Source organism: Erinaceus europaeus, chromosome 9, assembly GCF_950295315.1.
Source record: "Erinaceus europaeus chromosome 9, mEriEur2.1, whole genome shotgun sequence".
NCBI lineage: Eukaryota > Metazoa > Chordata > Mammalia > Eulipotyphla > Erinaceidae > Erinaceus > Erinaceus europaeus.
In genome coordinates this window covers 89250333-89272291 of record NC_080170.1, presented here as the reverse complement: position 1 = coordinate 89272291, position 21959 = coordinate 89250333, and the positions used below count along the sequence as shown (strand labels likewise).

The 21959-nt window shown below is 40.3% G+C and overlaps 1 protein-coding gene across 8 annotated transcripts in view; it reads right to left on the bottom strand.

The window, feature by feature from the left end:
• USF3 (upstream transcription factor family member 3) overlaps positions 1-21959 on the bottom strand; it is a 45975-nt gene that overhangs the window by 7986 nt on the left and 16030 nt on the right. For 3 of the 8 annotated variants that reach the window (XM_060198342.1, XM_007516321.3, XM_060198343.1), the window contains 4 exons: positions 20976-21040; positions 18182-18210; positions 13471-13553; positions 2915-3011 (listed from right to left, as the gene is read on the bottom strand). In XM_060198342.1, coding sequence (XP_060054325.1) covers positions 2915-3011; positions 13471-13553; positions 18182-18210; positions 20976-21022 — 256 coding nt within the window. In that variant the 5' untranslated portion in view covers positions 21023-21040. The remainder of the gene's footprint in view (positions 1-2914; positions 3012-13470; positions 13554-18181; positions 18211-20975; positions 21041-21959) is intronic. The other 5 variants (XM_060198344.1, XM_060198345.1, XM_060198346.1 and 2 more) reach the window with 3 other exon arrangements.

The following is a 21959-nucleotide window of genomic DNA, read 5'->3' as shown; positions in this document are numbered from 1 at the left end:
ATTACACTACCGCCCAACCCCCTGAAGATAACATTTTTTTAAAAAGATGAACTAGATGTTTGAGATGCCATTCTTCTTTTACTTATTTATTTTTGGATAGAGACAAAGAGAAAGTGAGAGAGACAGGGGAGAAAGACAGACAGACACATCTGTAACACTGATTCACCCCTAGTGAAGCTTACACCTACAGGTGAGGGGTGGGGTCTTGAGCCCAGGTCCTGTGTACTGTAATATGTGTGCTCAATCCAGTCTGCCACCACCTGGCCTCTCATTCTTTTAATGCTCATAAAAAAACAGGAAACAGGGAGTCGGGCTGTAGCGCAGTGGGTTAAGCGCAGGTGGCACAAAGCACAAGGACCGGCATAAGGATCCTGGTTTGAACCCCGGCTCCCCACCTGCAGGGGAGTCTCTTCACAGGCGGTGAAGCAGGTCTGCAGGTGTCTATCTTTCTCTCCCCCTCTCTGTCTTCCCCTCCCCTCTCCGTTTCTCTCTGTCCTATCCAACGACGACGACAACAACAATAATAACTACAACAATAAAACAACAAGGGCAACAAAAGGGAATAAATAAATTAAATTAAATATTTAAAAAAAAAAAAAACAGGAAACAGGAACTAACTACCCATTGTCATCACCATAGTCAGATACAAGAATCAGGATCAGAGTAGTTACATATGATTTGCCTATAGTCAACCGTACAGTGACTATGATTCGGCTCATTTTAAATAAAAAAAAAACTGAGATTTGGAGACTGGGCAGTGGCTTACCGGGTTAAGCACACATAGTACAAAGCAAGGACCAGGGCAAGGATCCCAGTTCGAGCTCCCAGCTCCCCACCTGCAGGGGGTAACTTTGCAAGTGGTGAAGCAGGTCTACAGGTGTCTGTCTATCTCTCTCTCCCCCTCTATCTACCCCCCACTCAGTTTCTCTCTGTCCTATTCAACAACAATAGCTGCAGCAACAACAACAATGTAAAAAATGGCTGCCAGGAGCATTGGATTCAGAGTCCAGGCACTGAGCCCCAGTGATAACCCTGGAGGCAAAACAAAAAACAAACAAACACCTTGAGACTTAAAGACGTTAGGTAACTGGCCAAAGGTACTAAATAAGTAAGTAAAGCTGATATTCCAACCCACATGGGCTTGGCTCAGCCTAACTCCCAGGCCACTGCTCTGATGACCATCATGCTGGACTATTGTGTGGATGGAGAGTAAGCAGAAGAGCTGATGGGAGAAAAAAGAAACAAGAAAACAGATGCAAGAAAAAAAAAAAAACACCAGAGGAATGATGATGATGATGATGACGACAATGATGACAGTACAGTCAGACTTCAGCTACCTCAAGTGATGCCTCAACTGGGGCCTGGCTTTCAGTTCTTCCTGAGCCCCACACAACTAACTATTCATGTTTAACATTGCCCCTTTTCTCCCCATGGTAATTTGATTACTTCAGTCTCTGAACTTTGAAAGCAAAGGGATCTCATTTGAAAAGTCCACATATCATTCCAGCTTCAACATTCCTTTTAAGGGGGTAGGGGAATCAAAATTGTTACCAAACATATATTATGAATCTCTCTGACAGCACAAAAGGGACTACACTATGAAAGACAACTGACCAAGATGAAGGGCAAATGGATATCCAACTAACTGTAAACCGGAGAATTCTGCATATGCTTTCCAATACTTTGCCACTTCTTGGAAGAAACACAGCTGTGGGCCAGTGGAATAGCTTCCATGGATAGTGCGCCGCCTTGCCTTGTGCAAGACCAGGGTCAAGTCAGGCTGCCACTGCACTGAAGGAAACCCCAGTGCTGTGGCCTCTTTTACTCTCTGCCTCTCTATTTCTATCTTAAATAACCATCATCACCACCACCATCATCATAACAGCTCAACATTGCATCAATCTCAGCAAATTCTGTATTTGTGTCTCTGCTTTTAAAGATGCCCCACTAAGTCATCACAGGACATTCTCTCTGTTCTAGTTAAGATAAGGGACAATTCAATGTGGTCTGCCACTCTAAGCTTTACCCATGCTTGGGATAGGTTTCTTTTCAGCAATTGTTAAAAAAAAAAAAAATTCTCTAGGAGATAAGTGACACCCCCATAGAGAACACACATTACCATGTGAATGGATCTGGGTTCAAATCCCTGGTCCCCACCTGCAGATGCAAAGCTTCATAAGTGGTGAAGCAGTACTGCAGGTCTCTTTCTTTCTCATTAATAAGAAAAAAAAAAACTTTTTTCTTTTAATATTTATTTATTTCCTTTTGTTGCCCTTGTTGTTTAATTGTTGTAGTTATTATTGTTGTTGTTATTGATGTCGTCGTTGGCTAGGACAGAGAGAAATGGAGAGAGGAGGAGAAGACAAAGAGGGGGAGAGAAAGACACCTGCAGACCTGCTTCACCGCCTGTGAAGCGACTCCCCTGCAGGTGGGGAGCCGGGGTTCGAACCGGGATCCTTATGCCGGTCCTTGTGCTTTGCGCCACCTGCGCTTAACCCGCTGCGCTACAGCCCGACTCCCCAAAAATAAAATCTTTAAAAGAAAATGAAAAGAAAGGAAGGAAGGAAGGAATGAAGGGAGAGAGAGAAAGAGAGAGAAAGAAAGGAAAAGAAAGGAAGGAAGGAAGGAAGGAAGGAAGGAAGGAAGGAAGAAAGAAAGAAAGAAAGAAAGAAAGAAAGAAAGAAAGAAAGAAAGAAAGAAACTCAGTCATGTACGCCTCCAAGATCAGAGTCGTTCATGGGTGTGTAAACAAAAATTTATTTGCATTGTTATTCTCACAAACCCACTGAATGTATATAATTTTAGTAATGCTTTTAAGCAAAAAGGTCTTTTATTTCCTAACACAAGTTGCCCTGTGACACAAAGATCTGAACATTTAAAACAAAACAAAAAGTAAGAATCTTAAAATTTTTACCTTGCTCATTGTTTCCTCCATTAAGTAGGAGTTCATCATTTTGCCTTTTCAATTCTGTTATATACTTAAAGGCTTGGTCCAGAATCATATTCTTACTCTGCCAAAGAAAATAAATCATTTATTATAGCACTGTAAATAAATGTTAAATCAAAAAGGAGGAGGAGGAGGAGGAGGAGGAGGAGAAAGCTAGATAACCCAGTACGGTGTATGCTTTGCCATGGGCAGGACTTGGGTTTGGGTCTTGGTACCACATGAAAATACTATGGCACTGAGGGAAAATCTGATACCACCCCCATCTACTATCTAAAATTTAAAAAATGAAGAGCTGGGGAAATAACTTTATGGTAATGAAAAAGGATGTTCAGGCCTGAGGCTCCAAAGCCTCAGATTCAATCCCCACCACCACCACAAACCAGAACTCAGCAGTACTATGGTAAAGATAAACAAAAATAAAATAAAATAAAATAAAATTACCCAGACAACAGAGGATCTCCTTCTAGAAATGCCAAATCAATGAAGACTTATGGGGAGATCAAAGGAAAAAAAAATGAAATAGAAGTATGAAAAAGGTGCCAGGGAGTGGTGAAATCAAACATGTGCAAAGTTCTGGCACATGGGAAAGGAGGGATAATGATACCGTTTTAAAAAAAATAGTGGTGAAGCAGGGCTGCAGGTGTCTCTCTCTGTCTCTCTCCCTATCACCCCCTTCCCTCTCAATTTCTGGCTGTGTCTATCCAATAAATAAATAAAGATTAAAAAAAAAAAGGAGAGAAGGAAAATTAACCATTCAGAAGCTTACCTTGCAAAAGAAAAGCAAATCACTGCTTTCATTACATATATGTATCTTTTTGAAATTTAAAGCAGGCATAGAGTCAAGATTCTATTCTTTATCTTTCATTTACTAACTACCTACAGGTTATTTACTGTCTGTCAAATTCTGATCTAGGAATTTAGGATTTAGTACACAAAGTTCCTTTCTTTGAAGAAAACAAACAAAAAACAGGTGGTAGTAAGTGCTTCAAAGCAAAAGCAAGTCAGGTAAGGAGGGACTGGAGTGATGGTAATGATTACTTTGAGCTACGGACTGAACATCTGTGTCCTCCTAAAATTCATATTGAGATACTAATCCCAGATTTGACAGCATATAAAGGTAGAATCTAGGGGTGGAGTGGAGGGGTAGGTAGCATAATAGTTATGCAAACAGACTCTCATGCCTGAGGCTCCAAAGTCCTAAAGTCAAGCCCCGCTCCCCCTGTCCCCCATAAACCAGAGCTGAGCAGTGCTCTGGTAGAAAAAGTAATAAAAATAAAATAAAACGGGAGTCAGGTGGTAGTGCAACGGGTTAAGCGCAGGTGGCGCAAAGTGCAAGGACCACTGTAAGGATCCCGGTTCGAGCCCCCAGCTCCCCACCTGCAGGGGAGTCGCTTCACAAGGGATGAAGCAGGTGTGCAGGTGTCTATCTTTCTCTCCCCCGTCTTCCCCTCCTCTCTCCATTTCTCTCTGTCCTAGCCAACAACAACAACATCAATAACAACAATAACTACAACAATAAAACAACAAGAGCAACAAAAGGGAAAATAAATAAATATTAAAAAATAATAAAATAAAATAAAGCAAAGGTAGAATCTCTGATAGTAATTAGATCATGAGGTTAGGTCCCTGGTAAATCAGATCAGTACCTTCTAAGAATAGATAGGAAAGAGGTGGTGGTGATGTTCTAAAAGGCAGTCACTGGGAAGAGGGAGACCACACCAGGAATCAAACCAGTGGACACATTGAAAGTAGATGTGAGAAATGTTTGTTTGTTTCCTTCAGAGCACTACTCAACTTTGGCTTATGGTGGTGGTGGCAGCAGAGCTGAACCTAGGATTTTTGAATCCTCAGGCTTAAAAATTTCTTTGCATAACCATTATGTTATGTCTCCTGCCCAGATGTAAGAAATATTTTCATGATTTAAAACAGCCTTTAGTTAATAGCAGTGCAAACTGACTAAGATATTTTGCTACAATCAATTGTACGTATAGGGATAGGCAAAGTGGAGAAGGTTTCTCTGTAAGATAGTCTTTGAGCAAAAACCTGAAGGAAGAAGAAATAAGCATACTCAATGGAGATCCAGAGTAGAGGGCCCAGGTAGTGGGAAAAAAAAGTCCAGGCCCTCAGGCAGGACATGGAGGAGGAACTGTAAGGAGTTATGGAGGGCTGGAGTTTACAAGGTCAGGAAGGACTTTCAAGATGATGTAAAGGCTTTAGATATAATGTTATTCTCTGCTAACCATAGCTACAAACTATCAATAGTCTAACAATAAGTTGAAAGAACAATGTCACTTGATTGAATTCTGGTGTCATGATCCCAGGCTATTCCACTCCTAAGCTTGTTCAAAAAGATTCTGTTGGGAGTCGGGCGGTAGCGTAGTGGGCTAAGCGCACATGGCGCCAAGCACAAGAACTGGCATAAGGATCCCGTTTCAGCCAACAATGACAACATCAACAACAACAACAACAATAACTACAACAACAGTAAAAAATAAGGGCAACAAAAGGGAAAATAAATATAAAATAAAAAATATATATTTAAAAAAGATTTTTTTTTTAAATTTTTTTAACTTATTTTATTTATTTATTCCCTTTTATTGCCCTTGTTGTTTTATTGTTGTAGTTATTATTGTTGTTGTTGGATAGGACAGAGAGAAATGGAGAGAGGGAGGGGAAGACAGAGAGGAGGAGAGAAAGACAGACACCTGCAGACCTGCTTCACCGCCTGTGAAGCGACTCCCCTGCAGGTGGGGAGCCGGGGTTCGAACCAGGATCCTTATGCCGGTCCTTGTGCTTTGCGCCACCTGCGCTTAACCCGCTGCGCTACAGCCCGACTCCCAAAAGATTATTTTTTATGTCAAAGTGTTTATTATTTATTTGTAACTAACACTTCAAATTGAAAACATATTATGGTCTGGCAAAATAGCTTATTCAAAGACTGCAGTGCTTTGTCACGTGCGTGACCCAGGTTCAAGCCCAGCCCCACTGCACGGAAGGTTGTTTCAGTGCTCAGCATCTTTTACTCTCCCCCTGTGGCTCTACATAAAATAATAATCATAATAGTAATTATGATAATAATACATAGCAAAAATGTAAATAATATATTATATAATGAAACATTTTGTCTAGCTTTGCTCCCTAGAACTTCGTTCAGAAACAAATATCATGGAGTTGTCTGTGTATCCTTCCAGAATGCCACTATAGACACTTATATAAATATAGCTTAAAAACCAAATATTGAACTGGGGAGATAGCATAATGGTTATGCAAATAATTTTCATGCTTGAAGCACCAAAGTCCCAAATTCAATCCCCAGCAAGATTATAAGCCAGAACTGTGCAATGCTCTAGTCTCTCTCTATACCTTTCTCTCTGTATCTTTCTCATTACTTAAATATTTTTTTTAAAATCAGATACAATATAAATAGTGTGTTGATTCATTTTTCTTAGTTTAAAAATAGATCATGGGCTGGAAAGATAGCATAATGGCTATGCAAAAAGCCTTCCATGCCTGAGCCACTAAAGGTCTCAAGTTCAACCTTTAGCACCACCATAAACCAGAGTTGTGCTCTGGTAAGGAAAAAAAAAAAAAAGTAGGGTAAGGGAGATAGCATAATGATTATGCAAACAGACTCTAATGCCTGAGACTCCCTCATTCAAACCCTTGCACCACCCACCATAAGCGAGCTGAGAGTACTCTGGTAAAATGAAAAATAATAATTAATTAACTGAAAATTAAGTAAAATAAAGTCTTGGAGATACTTTCAATTATCATTTAGATATTAATATCTACATCATATTTTCCAATGGCTATATTTATTTTATTTACCAACCAGTCTGTTACTGACAATTTAAGTTATGGAAGAGACATTTCAATTTTTATTTTTAATTTATTTATTTTCCCTTTTGTTGCCCTTTTTTTTATTGTTGTCATAGTTATTGTTGTTGTTACTGATGTCGTCATTGTTGGATAGGACAGAGAGAAATAGAGAGAGGAGGGGAAGACAGAGAAGGGAGAGAAAGATAGACACCCGCAGACCTGCTTCACTGCCTGTGAAGCGACTCCCCTGCAGGTGGGGAGCCCGGGGCTCGAACCGGGATCCTTACACCGGTCCTTGTGCTTTGCGCCACCTGTGCTTAACCCGCAATTTCAATTTTTTCTTTCATCAGCTATTCCAAATGTTAGAGTAAGCAAGTCCACGAGGTAGCAAAATGGATACAGCATAGACTTCTCAAGAAGGAGATATGTAATTCAATCCCTGGCATCACATGTACCAGAGTGATGTTCTCTCTCTCTGCTTCCTCTCTCAGATGAATAAATAAATCTTCTAAAAGTATAAGTTTGTATTTAAATTTTATTCTACTATGTAGATTATTAAACACCCCCAGTACTTAATCAGATAGTTCTTTCCACACAGGAATCAGTGCTAACAATCAGTGAGTGCAATTCTAGGTTTCTTAGCTGAGTCCCTATGGACACCTAAAACAACCCAAGAAATTCTTGTCTTCAGAAAGAGAAAAACTAACATTGTTTCCTCCTTTGCTTTTTTAAATATTTATTTATTTATTTATTTATTTGCCACCAGGGTTGTCACTGGGGCTCAGTGCCCGCACAACAGATACACGGCTCCTTGTGGCCTTTTTTCTTTTTCTTCTTTCCTTTTAATAGAAACAGAGATAAATTGACAGGGGAGAGATAGAAAGAAATAGAGACACCTGGGGGTCGGGCAGTAGTGCAGCGGGCTAAGCGCATGTGGTGCGAAGTACAAGGACCAGCGTTAAGGATCCCGGTTGGCTCCCCACCTGCAGGGGAGTCGCTTCATAAGCGGTGAAGCAGGTCTGCAGGTGTCTATCTTTCTCTCCTCCTCTCTGTCTTCCCCTCCTCTCTCCATTTCTCTCTGTCCTATTCAACAACGACAACAACAATAATTACTACAACAATAAAACAACAAGGGCAACAAAAGGGAATAAATAAATATTTTTAAAAATCTTCCCCAAAAAGTCTTTAAAAAAAAAAAAAGAAAGAAAGAAATAGAGACGCCTGTTGCATTCCTTACCAAGTGTGAAACTTCCCCCTGCTGGCAGGGACTGGAGGCTTTAGCCTGAGTCCTTGCATACTGTAATACGTGTAATCTACGGAGTGAACCACTTCCGTACCACCTTCACTGACTTTTTCTCTTCTTTCCTTTGGTTTATTTGTTTGTTTGTTTGTTTCTGCCACCAGGATTATTGCTGGGACTTTGTGCCAGGACTACAAATCCACAGCTCCTAGTGGCCTTTTATTTTTATTCTTTTTTTTTCTTTCTGTTTTATTTTTAATTGGATAGGGCAGAGAAAAATTGAGAGGTGAGGGGGAGATGGAGAAGGGGAGAAAAAGAAAGACAGATGCAGACCTACTTCATCATTTGTGAAGCATCCCCCCCTTTAGGTGGGGAGTAGCAGGCCCTCAAGCATAGTGCCGTGGTGCTGAACTGGGTGTGCCACCACCTTAGCTCCTCACTGTCCTTTCTCAAAGGAAGATCAAGACAAAGAGAGAACCTGATAATGTCCATCTACTGCCTCTCCTGTACTTAAGGGTGAGGACATATGACAGTAGTGAAAACAAATATAAATTTTTTTAATCTAAGGGGCCTGGCAGTATATATCCAATAAAGCACACGTCACCAGGTGCAAAGAGCCAGGTTCAAGCCCTGTGTCCCTACCTGCAAAAAGAGGAAACTTCACAAGCATTGGAGTAGGGCAGTAGGTGTCTCTCCCTCTAGAGGCTCTCCTCTGTCTCCCCCTCCTCAATTTCTGTTTCTATCCAAAATAAATGAATTAATAAATATATTTTTAAAAATCCTTATCAAGGACCAGGTGGTGGTGCACCTGGTTAAGTGCACACACTACAGCGCCCAAGGACCTGGGTTCAAGCCCCCGGTTCCCACTTGCAGGAGAAATGCTTCATGAGTGGTGAAGGAGGGCTGCAGGTACCTCTGTATCTCTCTCTCTACCCAATAATAATAAATCCTTATCAACTCCTGGGAACCAAACACTGTCTTCTATCATATATTCTAGGACACCAAGGAAGTGAAATGAACATGGTTTTATTTGAGAGAGGAATGAAAATCCAAAATCCAGAAAACAGGATTTTCACTGAGCAAATGCTAATATTTACAGACCAGCCACTACACACTGAAATGTCAACAAAGAAAAAAAAAAAAAAAAACAGAAGGCATAGTGCCTTCTGTTAAGTTTGCTATCATGTTAAGGAAATTAAAGTATCAAAAAAAAAAAAAGACTAAAAAAACATTTCCATGCAAGACTAAGCACCATCTTGTAGGGGAAAATGAAAATAAAACTGAACAGTGTTGAAAAGTAAGCAAAATGATCTGGCTCTTTCTGGCCTTCAGGAGTAGGAAGACACAGTTATCACAAAAGATGGGAGAAGGCATGGAGTTAAAAGTGAAGGAATTAGTGAAGAGATTCTTCTTATTAGGCTGTAAGAACCAACCTACACACACACGCACACGCACAAGCGCGCGGGCGCGCACGCACGCACGCTGCAGCTGAATGACTTCCCCTTCCTGCCCTAACCACAGGAAACAAGTTTATTTTCTGTGAAATTGAAACCAGAGAAATTCAGCCTTAGGCATACTTAGCACAGAAGCTGACAAGATACAGCTCTTAAGTGAAAACAGTTGGGTCAAGTAATACCTTGTCTACTAAAGCCTGAGACTTTCCAGCAACCCTGTCTTCAAGCAAACTCCCAGAATAATGGCAACCACACTTATGCTCCCCTTCCTACTAGTCTCACTCCCAATTCGGAGACTAAAGGATTCTTTTCTGGAAGATAAAAATTAACATTTACTCTCTCCCAAAGAGGGGGGAAAAATGCTACAATCAACAATATGTTCAAGTGTTAGAACCACCAAAACAAGTTTATTCAGTGTTTCAGTACCTTGTTCTCAAGTGAAAAAGCAGCTAAATATCATTAGACACTCAAGAAGAGTTTATAAAAATGAAGACAAAACATCAGATCAGAAGGATAGTGATGTAAAAGAAATCAGAACAAAGACAACATAGAAAACAAAATTACAAACAAGCAAAACAAAAAATCCTTAGAAACCAGAGAAATGATAAATGCCTCATTTTTAAATTTTGCATAACTTTTTAATATTTATTCCCTTTTGTTGCCCCTGTTGTTTTATTGTTGTAGTTATTATTATTGTTGTTACTGAGGTCGTTGTTGTTAGATAGCATGTAGAGAGGAGGAGAGGACACAGAGGGGGGAGAGAAAGATAGACACCTGCAGACCTGCTTCACCACTTGTGAAGCGACTCCCCTACAGGTGGGGAGCCGGGGTCTTGAACCGGGATCCTTACTCTGGTCCTTATGTTTTGTGATACCTGCACTTAACCTGCTGTGCTACCATCCAACTCCCAATTTGCATAACTTTTTAAAATTTTTAAAAAATATTTATTTATTTGATAGGGACAGCCAGAAATCGAGAGGGAAGGGGATGCATGAGATGGGAGCACTGCATGTACCAGATCAGAGTGGTGCTATGGCTTCTCTTTGTTCTTTCTTTTTAACCAGCTCAGCTCTGGCTTATGGTGCTGCAGGGGAATGAACCTGGGACTTTGGAGTCTCAAGCATGAGAGACTCTTTGCATAACCATTATACTATCTACCCCTACCCTGGCTTCTCTTTCTCTAACATGAGATAAATAAAATAAATCTTTTTATTCAGTTAACATACAACATTCTCAAGAGATGACATGATATTGTAACCTCGAAAAACAAAGGGTCATGTGATAACATGTCATGTAAAATGTGTTTGGAGACAAAGAATAAGAAAAAATAAATAAACTTGGAAATTTAAAATGAGACCTGAAATTTACAATAAGAGCTGAAAGAACCAGTCGTTGAGAATGAGAAGAGAAGACAGAAGGTTTAGGAAGTAAAGTCTCAAAGGAAATAACGTGGCACATTTGCAGAAGTACTAAGAGACTACAGAAAATAATGAAAGAGTTAAAGATACATATATAGAAAGTTATGCAACAGGGCCGGTTGGTAGCATACCTGGCTAAGAGCACATGGCTACAGGAGGCAAGGACCCAGGTTCGAGCCCCTAGTCCCTACCTGCAGGGGGAAAGCTTTGCGAGCAGTGAAGCAGTGCTGCAGGTGTCTCTCTGTCTCTCTACCTCTCTAGCCCCCACCCCCTTCCCTCTCATTATCTGGCTGACTCTATACAATAAATAAATAAATAAATGCCAAAAAAAATTAAGTTATACAAATTTAAAAAATGAGGCAACTGTGGTCCGGGAGGTGGCGCAGTGATAAAGCTTTGGACTCTCAAGCATGAGGTCCCGAGTTCGATCCCTGGCAGCACATGTGCCAGAGTGATGTCTGATTCTTTCTCTCTCCTCCTGTCTTTCTCATAAATAAATTAAAAAAAAAATTTTAATGAGATAATTATCAATTTTGAAAAACAAAAATTACATATTGAATGAAACTCGGCAATAATAGATTCCTTGGATCAAGCACAAACAATACACAGTCTCAATAAAAAAAATATATAGACGTAATCAAAAGTTGTAGTAAAATTATATTTGAAGAACTATATGGGGAAAGCCAGATTAAAAAAAAAAATAGGAGATCAGGGGCCAAGTGGTGGCACACTGGTTGTGTGTACATGCTAGAGTGACAAAAACCCAGGTTCAAGTCCCCAGCCCCCATCTGCAGGGGGAAATCTTCACAAGTGAAGCAGTGCTGGAGGTGTCTCTCTCTCTCTCTCTCCCATTATATCTCCCTACTTTCCTCTCCATTTCTCTCTGCCTCTACCCCAATAAATCAATAAAATATTTTAAAAAGACTTTAAAAATAACAGGAGGTCAATAAATAACATGGAAAATAAAGAGAATGAGGGAGGGGGAGAGAGCACAATGGTAAAGAGACTCTTTCGCCTGAGGCTCCAAAATCCCAGGTTCAATCCCCTGCACCACCATATGCCAGAACTGAGCAGTTCTCTGGTGTTTTTCTCTCCCTGCATCTCTCTCAAAAATAAAATAAAAAATATTTTTATTAACTTTATTTATTGATTGGATAGAGACAGCCAGAAATCAAGAGGGAAGGGAGGAACAGAGAAGGTGAGAGACAGAGAGACACCTGCAGCACTGCTTCACCACTTGGGAAGCTTTCCCCCTGCAGGTGGAGACTTGAGGCTCGAACCCAGTTCCTTGTGCATTGTAACATGTGTGCTCAACCAGTTGCACCACACCTGGCCCCTAAAATAAAATATTTTTAAAAAAGAAAAGAAAAGAGAATGAAACATGGGTGAAGGAAGTGGCTCAGGAAGAATACATGCTTCTCATGCATGAGATACCACGCTGAAAAGAGAGAGAAAAAAAAAAAACCACAAAGGGAGGCTGGGCGGTAGTGCAGCAGTTAAGCGCACATGGTGCAAAATCAAGGAACAGTGTAAGGATCCCGGTTCGAGCACCTGGCCCCCCACCTGCAGGAGGATCGCTTCACAGGTGATGAAGTGGGTCTGCAGGTGTCTATCTTTCTCTCCCCCTCTGTCTTCCCCTCCTCTCTCCATTTCTCTCTGTCCCATACAACAACAGCAATGGCAACAACAACATGGGTAACAAAATGGGAAAAAATGGCCTCCAAAAACAGTGGTTTCGTAGTGCAGGCACTGAGCTCCAGCAATAACTCTGGAGGCAAAAGAAAAAAAAGAAGAAGAAAGAAAAAGGACACAAAAAAGTAGAAAGATATTCTCTCTCTTCCGCCCTCTCATAAATAAATACATGAGCGAACAAATCAATAAATATGGAAGGGACAAGATTTGAGTGGCAGGAAAAGTCAAAGAAATGGCATGCAATATATGTAATTGGAACTGGAGATTAGACCTTAAAGATCTAGAAAGCAAACGGGGTGGGGAGATAGCATAATGGTTATGGAAAAAGACTCTCATGGCTGAGGTCCTGAAGTTCCAGGTTCAAGCCCCCATACCACCATAAACAAGAGCTGGGAAGGGGATGGGGGATGGGCAGGGGGAGGGAAAAAAGGAGGGAGGGAAGGAATGAGGGAGGGTGGGAAGAAAGCAAATGAAATATTCCCTCCTGTAGGAAATGTGAGATACATACATAAAATAACATATATAGAAGATTAAGCAGAGGGGTTCAGTGGCTGAGTACACACATTACAGTGCACAAGGATCCAGGTTCAAACCCCTGGTCCCCACCCTGGTCCCCACCTGTAGGGCGAAAGCTTCACAAATGGTGAAACAGTGCTACAAGTCTGTCTCTGTCTCTCCCTCTCTCCCTACCTCCCCACCTCTGTCTCCTTCTCGATTTCTCTGTCTTTAACCAAAATATTTATTTAAATACAAGTATTAAAGAAAAAAGAAAACTAAGCACATAGAAAAATGAGAGAACCGTAACTCCAAAAAAGTTAAATGACTGCAAACAAGAATTAGTATTCTGAACACAGCAACTAAGGGTACTGCAGATTCATCAATAATGAATAAACTTCTTACCTGCTTCAGTGCAGGTGAACATGGGATCAGCTCTCCTATTCTGTTTATCCCGGCATTGATTTTCTTCTTTCTATGCCTCTCCACTAGATGGGGGGAGGGAAATCCATTTATCAAACCTTATAGTACAGCCAAAGTGCATCATTCTCCTGAGTAAAGAAACCCCTTTGGAGATTTTCATCAGGGCTGGGGAGACAGCATAGTAGTTTAGGCAACAGATTCTCATGCCTGAGGCTCAGAGGTTCCAGGTAGATCCCCACCACCAACATAAGCTAGAGCTCAGCTGTGCTCTGGCAAAAGCAAGCAAGCAAACAGTCATCAAAAAGTAGCTACTTTAGACAACTATAAAAAAATTTCTAAGAATATCATATTTTAAATCTAATGTTGTAGGAATTGATTTATGCAATACTGTTATTACCATTTTAGAAAGTGTGGTCTGTCTTCCCTGGATTGAAGACCCCACCAATGTGTCCTGGAGCTCAGCTTCCCCAGAGACCCACCCTACTAGGGAAAGAGAGAGGCAGACTGAGAGTATGGACCGACCAGTCAACGCCCATGTTCAGCGGGGAAGCAATTACAGAAGCCAGACCTTCTACCTTCTGCAACCCACAATGACCCTGGGTCCATGCTCCCAGAGGGATAGAGAATGGGAAAGCTATCGGGGGAGGGGGTGGGATATGGAAATTGGGCGGTGGGAATTGTGTGGGGTTGTACCCCTCCTACCCTATGGTTTTGTTAATTAATCCTTTCTTAAATAAAAAAAAAAAAAAAGGAAAAAAAAAAAAAAAAAGAAAGTGTGGTCTGTAATGAGTACATTCTAATTAAAACCACAAATTGTACTGCATTAATAGTGAGTTATTATATTTTGGAATTTTAAGAAAAAAACTACAAGGACCCATGAACAAGTTAAGTTACATCCTTCTAGTCATACTGAAGGCACTTAAAGCACCTTTTCAGATGGCTAGAGTGCAATTTTGGAATAGAAACAACTATTAATTCTGATTTAAAATAGACAACGGCATTTGTTTGGTTTACTCTCTGGACTATTCACTTAGGCCACACAGGATCTTTCTCATCTAAGAATGTGGGAAATTCATTACTTCTCAGTTAATTGAGAAATATTCCATGACTGTGTATGCTGAAACTTTGGAAGTTGTATAGAAATACCAAAAGTGGGGAGTCCAGTGGTAGCGCAGCAGGTTAAGCGCATGTGGCACAAAGCACAAGGACCAGCGTAAGGATCCCAGTTCGAGGCCCCTGGCTCCCCACCTGCAGGGGAGTCACTTCACAGGCAGTGAAGCAGGTCTGCATGTGTCTATCTTTCCCTCCCCACCTCTGTCTTCTCCTCCTGTCTCCATTTCTCTGTCCTATCTAACAATGATAACATCAATAAAAACAACAATAAAAAACAAGGGCAACAAAAGGGAAAATAAATAAACATAAAAAATTAAAAAAAAATAGGGGGTCGGTGGTGGCGCAGTGGGTTAAGCGCATGTGGCGCAAAGCGCAGGGACCGGCGTAAGTATCCCAGTTCGAGCCCCCGGCTCCCCACCTGCAGGGGAGTTGCTTCACAGGCAGTGAAGCAGGTCTGCAGGTGTCTATCTTTCTCTCCCCTTTTGTCTTCCCCCTCCTCTCTCCATTTCTCTCTGTCCTGTCCAGCAACGAATTGCGTCAACAAGGGCAATAATAATAACCACAAGGAAGCTACAAGGGCAACAAAAGGGGAAAAAAAAAAAAAAAAGGTCTCCAGGAGCGGTGGATTCATGGTGCAGGCACCGAGCCCAGCAATAACCCTGGAAGAGGAAAAATAAAATAAAATAAAAATAGAAATGCCAAAAGTTTACAAGAGATTATAGAAATTGTTTCTGGGGAGTCGGGCTGTAGCGCAGTGGGTTAAGCGCAGGTGGCGCAAAGCACAAGGACGGGCATAAGGATCCCGGTTCGAACCCCGGCTCCCCACCTGCAGGGGAGTCGCTTCACAGGTGGTGAAGCAGGTCTGCAGGTGTCTATCTTTCTCTCCTTCTCTCTGTCTTCCCCTCCTCTCTCCATTTCTCTCTGTCCTATCCAACAATGACGACAACAACAATAATAACTACAACAATAAAACAAGGGCAACAAAAGGGAATAAATAAAATAAAATATTTTTTTTAAAAAAGAATGCTTTAAAAAAAAAAAAAGAAGGGAGTCGGGCTGTAGCGCAGCGGGTTAAGCGCAGGTGGCGCAAAGCACAAGGACCGGCATAAGGATATTAGTTCGAACCCCGGCTTCCCACCTGCAGGGGAGTCGCTTCACAGGTGGTGAAGCAGGTCTGCAGGTGTCTATCTTTCTCTCCTCCTCTCTGTCTTCCCCTCCTCTCTCCATTTCTCTCTGTCCTATCCAACAACGACAACTACAACAATAAAACAAGGGCAACAAAAGGGAATAAATAAATAAATAAAATATTAATAAAAAAAAGAAAAAGAAATTGTTTCTGTAAAACACTCTAAGTAGAAACATTAGTCCTGGTTATTTTCTGTTTAGCAAGTTTTCTAAAACATTCTTTCTAGCAAAGAATTCCATTGTTTCTAACAGGATGATCTTCAAAGATTATTGTAGGTAGGGCTGTTTTTTTTTTTTATCTTTTTTTTTTTGCTATTGGATAGACAGAAATTGAGAGAGAAGGGGGAGATAGAGAAGAAGAGAGACAGAGAGACGCCTGCAGACCTGCTTCACAGCCTGTTAAGGGTGCAAGTGGGGAGCCAGGGGCTCGAACCGGGATCCTTAAGTCGGTCCCCTGTGCTTCACACCACGTTCACTTAACCCGCGGCGCTACCACCTGACTCCCCTGGGTTTGTTACAAATATATACACACATACTTTTTCCCTTCGTATTAAAGCAATAGGCATGATTTTTTATATTTATTTATTTATTTTCCTTTTTTTTGTTGCCCTTGTTGTTTAACATTGTTGTGGTTATTGATGTCATTATTGTTGGCTAGAACAGAGAGAAATGAAGAGTAGAGGGGAAGACAAAGAGGGGGAGAAAGATAGACACTGCAGTCCTTCTTCACCACTTATGAAACAACACCCCTGCAGGTGGGCAGCCAGGGGCTGGAACAGGGATCCTTACGCCTGTCTTTGTGCCATGGGCGCTTAACCCACTGCGCCACCGCCCGACTCCCAATAAGCATGATTTTTAACGACTTCTATTTAATCTCAAACTTATTTATGGCACCATGTAACAGCTGATTCCAATATAAATACTTAGTCCACATAGACAAAACAATTTAGATTTAACTTATGTGGCCCAAAATAACAATAGATTACAGCCATCTTTCTTCAGAATTCTCTAACAGTACCTGCTGCTAAACTAAATGGGATTTCTTTTTTTGAGGGGGTGGGGGAGGCAGGTGGTAGCACATCTGGTTGAGTCCAAGTGTTCTAATGTGCAAGGAAGGACCTGGGTTCGAGCCTCCAGTCCCCATCTGCAGGGGGATAGCTTTGCGAGTGGTGAAGCAGTGTTGTAAGGGTCTCTCTGTCTCTCTCCCTCTCTATTCCCCTACCCTCTCCATTTCTGGCAGTCTCTACCAAATAAATAAATAAATATAGATAAAAACAAAATAATTTTAAAAAGTTTTAAAAAATTAAATGAGATTTTTTATATATATATGTGGAGGTGAATAAAAAAAATTAAGACTCTTTACCCATAGTAATAAAAAAAACCTTCAAATACAGTAAACTGCTGTTTTCTGGGGAACAGCAATAACTCACCAGTGTTCAATACATTTCTCATTCTTTAAGTATGTTTTTAAACCTAACTGTTTTCCTTATGGAAAACTAAATAGTGTAAACCATAGTAAATTATAAAAGCATGCACCATTTTACCAAAAATAATTATTCAGTTTTGGGCTAATTAAATGTCATCTATATTTCTTTCTATAATTATGGACTCCATACTTTGCTAAAGACTGTTTACATGTCAAGTACCATTAAGCTCTCCAAGGCAAGAAAGATAGCACAGGGGCCAGGTGGTATTGCAGCGGGTTAAGTGCACATGGCACTAAGTACAAGGACCTGCACAAGGATCCCAGTTCGACCCCTTGCTCACCACCTGTGGGGGGTGGGGGGGAGCGGCAGGGCGGTGGTCACTTTACAAGTAGTGAAGCAGGTCTGCAGGTGTCTTTCTCTCTCCCTGTCTTCCCATCCTCTCTCGATTTCTCTCTGTCCTGTCCAACAACAATGGCAGCAATAACAATAACAATAACAACAACAAGGGCTACAAAAATGGAAAAAATGGCCTCCAGGAGCAGTGGATTCGTAGTGCAAGCACTGAGCCCCAGCAATAACCCTGGAGGGGGAAGAAAAAAAAAAGCTACAACCTGTTGCTGCCTAGCTCTACTGTTATATAACCAACCCTCTCTGGAATTTCTATAATTCTTTTTTTTTTCGGAGAAAAAAAAATTTCAGTTCTTAATGTGTGAAATTACTTAAAACAGGAATATCTTAATCCAAAAATGGTCCACATAGAATCAAGTCATCTTTGTTGTAGTTTGATATTTATAAATTAGAAACAATTAAGAAGCTCTTTCCTAAAGCATAATGAATACTGAGTCTACATTTAAAACACAGAAACACATAACTAACCGCAGTAGAATTTCATTTTGAATGCAAGAAAAACCACTAAGCAACAACCAAAAAGATAAACAAATAAATAAATAAACTTAAATGGCTTCTACCTGCATTGTGTGTCTCCCGGTTTTTCTTTCTGAAACAAAAAAGCACAGATAAAAGGAAAATGAAAAATAATAGAACATTGTCACCATTTTCGATATATTGCATCATCATGAAAACATAACTGCAGAAACATCAACGTAAAGTTAGAAGCTATAATTCTCTACTATTCCATAATCAGAAAAGGCACTTTTTGGGAAGTAAAATGATCACTGGAAAATTTAACTCTGAAAAATGTAAATTTAGGAGCTTACCAATCCTCAAAGTGATGTGTCAAGTAGGTGACACTCCTGACGATTGCTCTGGCACCCAGCCAGGGGTGGGCTAAGTGTGTAAGGGAGACAAGCAACAGCAGAGAGGAATCATGTAAACACCAGGGAGCAAAGTGTGGGAGCCACCAGCACCCATGTGCTGACAACCTGAGCCATATTATGTATCTGCGGGCCTTAGGTCATCAAAACACTTAAGTCTTCTTAAAAGCTAATCTACTAAGAATATTTCGTTTCTGGGGCCAGGCAGTGGTGCACCTGGTTAAGCACACATATTACAGTGCTCAGGGACCTGGGTTCAAGCCCCTGAACCCTACCTGCAGGGGGAAAGCTTTATGAGTGGTGAAGCAGGGTTGCAGGTGTCTCTTTGACTCTTTCCCTCTCTATCTCCCCCCTTCCCTCATGATTTCTGGCTGTCTCTATCCAATAAATAAATAAATAAATAAAATGAAAAAAAAAGAATATTTAGTTTTCCTTTTATGTACAATTACTTGAAGTGTTAGTGTTTTGTTTTTTTTTTAAGACTGATTGATTTATTCATGACAGAGAGAGAACCAGAGTATCACTCTGACACATGCAATGTCAAGGATCAAACTCAGGCCTTCATGTTTGAGAGTCTACTGCTTTATCCACTGCACCACCCAGGCTGTGTGTCAGTCTTTCCTAAAAGTTATTTTGAGAGCCAGAAAAATAGCTCTCCTGGGAAAGTACCTATCAATACTGTGTCATTCATAATCTAGATTTGAGCTCAGCCCCAAGGGCACTGGGAGAGGAAGCTTCAATACCGTGGTGAATCTTTTTTTTTAAAGATTTTATTTATTTATTTATTAATGAAAAAGATAGGAGGAAAGAGAGAAAGAACCAGACATCACTCTGGTACATGTGTTGTCAGGGATTGAACTCAGGACCTCATGCTTGAGAGTCCAGTGCTTTATCTACTGCACCATCTCCTGGACCACAATACTGTGGTGATTCTTTCTCTTTCCCTCCCTCCCTGTCTCTCCCATAAAAGGGTCAGCTTAGATCAGCGAAGTTTCAGCAATGACAAAAATAAACAAATAAATAAATAAATAAATAGGTAAAAATAAATAAAGCTATTTGGCAAGGAAACAGAATGGCTATTTTTTTTAAATAAATCTTTTTTTAAAAGAATTTATTTATTCATGAGAAAGATAGGAGGAGAGAAAGAACCAGACATCACTCTGGTACATGTGCTGCTGGGGATCGAACTTGGGACCTCATGCTTGAGATTCTAGTGCGGTTAGCCATTGTGCCACCTCCCTAACATTTTTAACATTAATGGAAGCATTGGTCATGCAATTCTAAGCAGAAAAAATGCCCCAAATTCCAGAAAATTCCTAAGGGAGGTATACAATGAACCAGAAGTAATACTGTACTGATGTGCATATTGGCATTATGTCATAAAACCATTCACAATGTTGAACTTAGGCTCTACATAGAACAATGTAATACTGTGATACTCAAGTAAATATTTCAGGAGAAATAAACAGTTAGCACAGATTTGGTATTATCCTATTTCAACTACTGATAGTCATTCTTACTTGTTACCCTGTTAGTAGAAACAGAACAGGGTAAGGTAAGCTAACATACTTGGGGGAGCTGTAAGATTGTACTCCTCAGACAAGTTTTATAAAACATTTCCTCAAAAACAAAAATCAACTAAAAAAAAAAAAAAAGAATAAGAAGGGTGGGGGTGACATAGCCGGTAGAGCACACACATTATAGTGCACAAGGACCTGAGTTCAAGCCTCTGGCCCCCCACCTGCAAGGGGGAAGCTTCGTGAACAGACAGTGTTGCAGGTGAATGTCTTTCTTTCTCTCCTTCTTTAAATCCACTTTCCCTCTCCATTTCTGTCTCAATCCAAAATAAATAGGGTGGGGTAGATATCATAGTGGGTGGATCTAGCGGGGGTTGAATGGAAATGTGGAAAACTGAGAAATGTTACACATGTACAAACTACTGTATTTGACTGTTGACTGTAAACCATTAATCCAATAAAGAAATAAAAAAAAATTTTAAATGGTTACGCAAAGAGGCTCTCATGCCTGAGAATCCAATGTGCCAGGATCCATTCCCTCCACCATAAGTTAGAGCTGAGCAGTGCTCTAGTAATAATAAAAATAAATAAAATATTAAAAAAAATAAACAAATAAGGTGCTGGCAAGATAGCTCACTGGCCCAGGATCAAGTTCAACACCCACTGTACTAATAGAATCTTTGGGGAGCTGTGATATTTTTCTATTTGTCTCTTTGTATCTGGAGGAGAAATTATCCTGGAGCAGTGAAACCCCAGTAATAAAATAAGGATGACAAATAGATTGTAACTACATATTTCTTTTAAATAAATCTATACATAGCCTCTTTCTTTCTTCCTTTCTTTCTTTTTTTCTTTTGGAGAGTTATGATTTTCTAGGTATCTAGGTCCCTTAAGGATTATTTAGCAAAGTAGTAACTAATTTTGATTCATCCATGCTCAAACCCTATTACTTCTGGACTGTGGTGACATACCTGTGTTGTTTTTTTGTAGGAGTCTCATTCTCTGTCATTTCTGGCATGGTTACTGTGATAGGAACCTACAAGGCATGGAAAGACACACCAGAATGTTTAAAGTCATGCTTGTATTTTAAAAAAATTACATAATAGCAAAATGCCAAAAAATATAACTGTTGTCATGATAAACCATGGGATTAGGTGTTGTGGGTAAGAATAATACATAATAATAAGGGCAACAGAAGAGAAAATAAATAAATATTAAAAATTAAATATATATATATAAAGAATAATACATCATAAAAAAGGATACAAATATTTTAACTAGCAGATGAAGAACACGGTGAATAGCAAATGCCAAATACAGGCAGAAAGTACTTGAGAAAACTGAAGTACAAAAAGATCATTATGGACCCAGAAACAAAGTTTTTTTTTTTTTTTTTATTGTTGTAGTTATTATTATTGTTGTTGTCATTGTTGGATAGGACAGAGAGAAATGGAGAGAGGAGGGGAAGACAGAGAGGAGGAGAGAAAGATAGACACCTGCAGACCTGCTTCACCGCCTGTGAAGCGACTCCGCTGCAGGTGGGGAGCCGGGGTTCGAACCGGGATCCTTAGGCCGGTCCTTGTGCTTTGCGCCACCTGCGCTTAACCCACTGCGCTACCGCCCGACTCCCAAAGAAAAGTTTTAAGGGGGATTGAATAAGACCTGGAAAAACAGGTAAAGCACACTTGCGTTGAGAGTATGTTCTTTATTCATGATAATATATGAAGTGTTAAATAAAAGTTAAACTATGACAATGTTCCCCTTCTGCACACAGAAAAAAAACAACCTAAGAGTGGCAAGTATACAGCATGTAATATTTCACATACAGCATGTAATGTTCCACATATTGGTTCATTCATTTACACACATTTCTAGACTGTTTTCATTTCAAACTGCTAGAATTCAATTTTTTCTTTTCTTTCCTTCCTTTCCTTTCCTTTTCTTTTTTCTGTTTT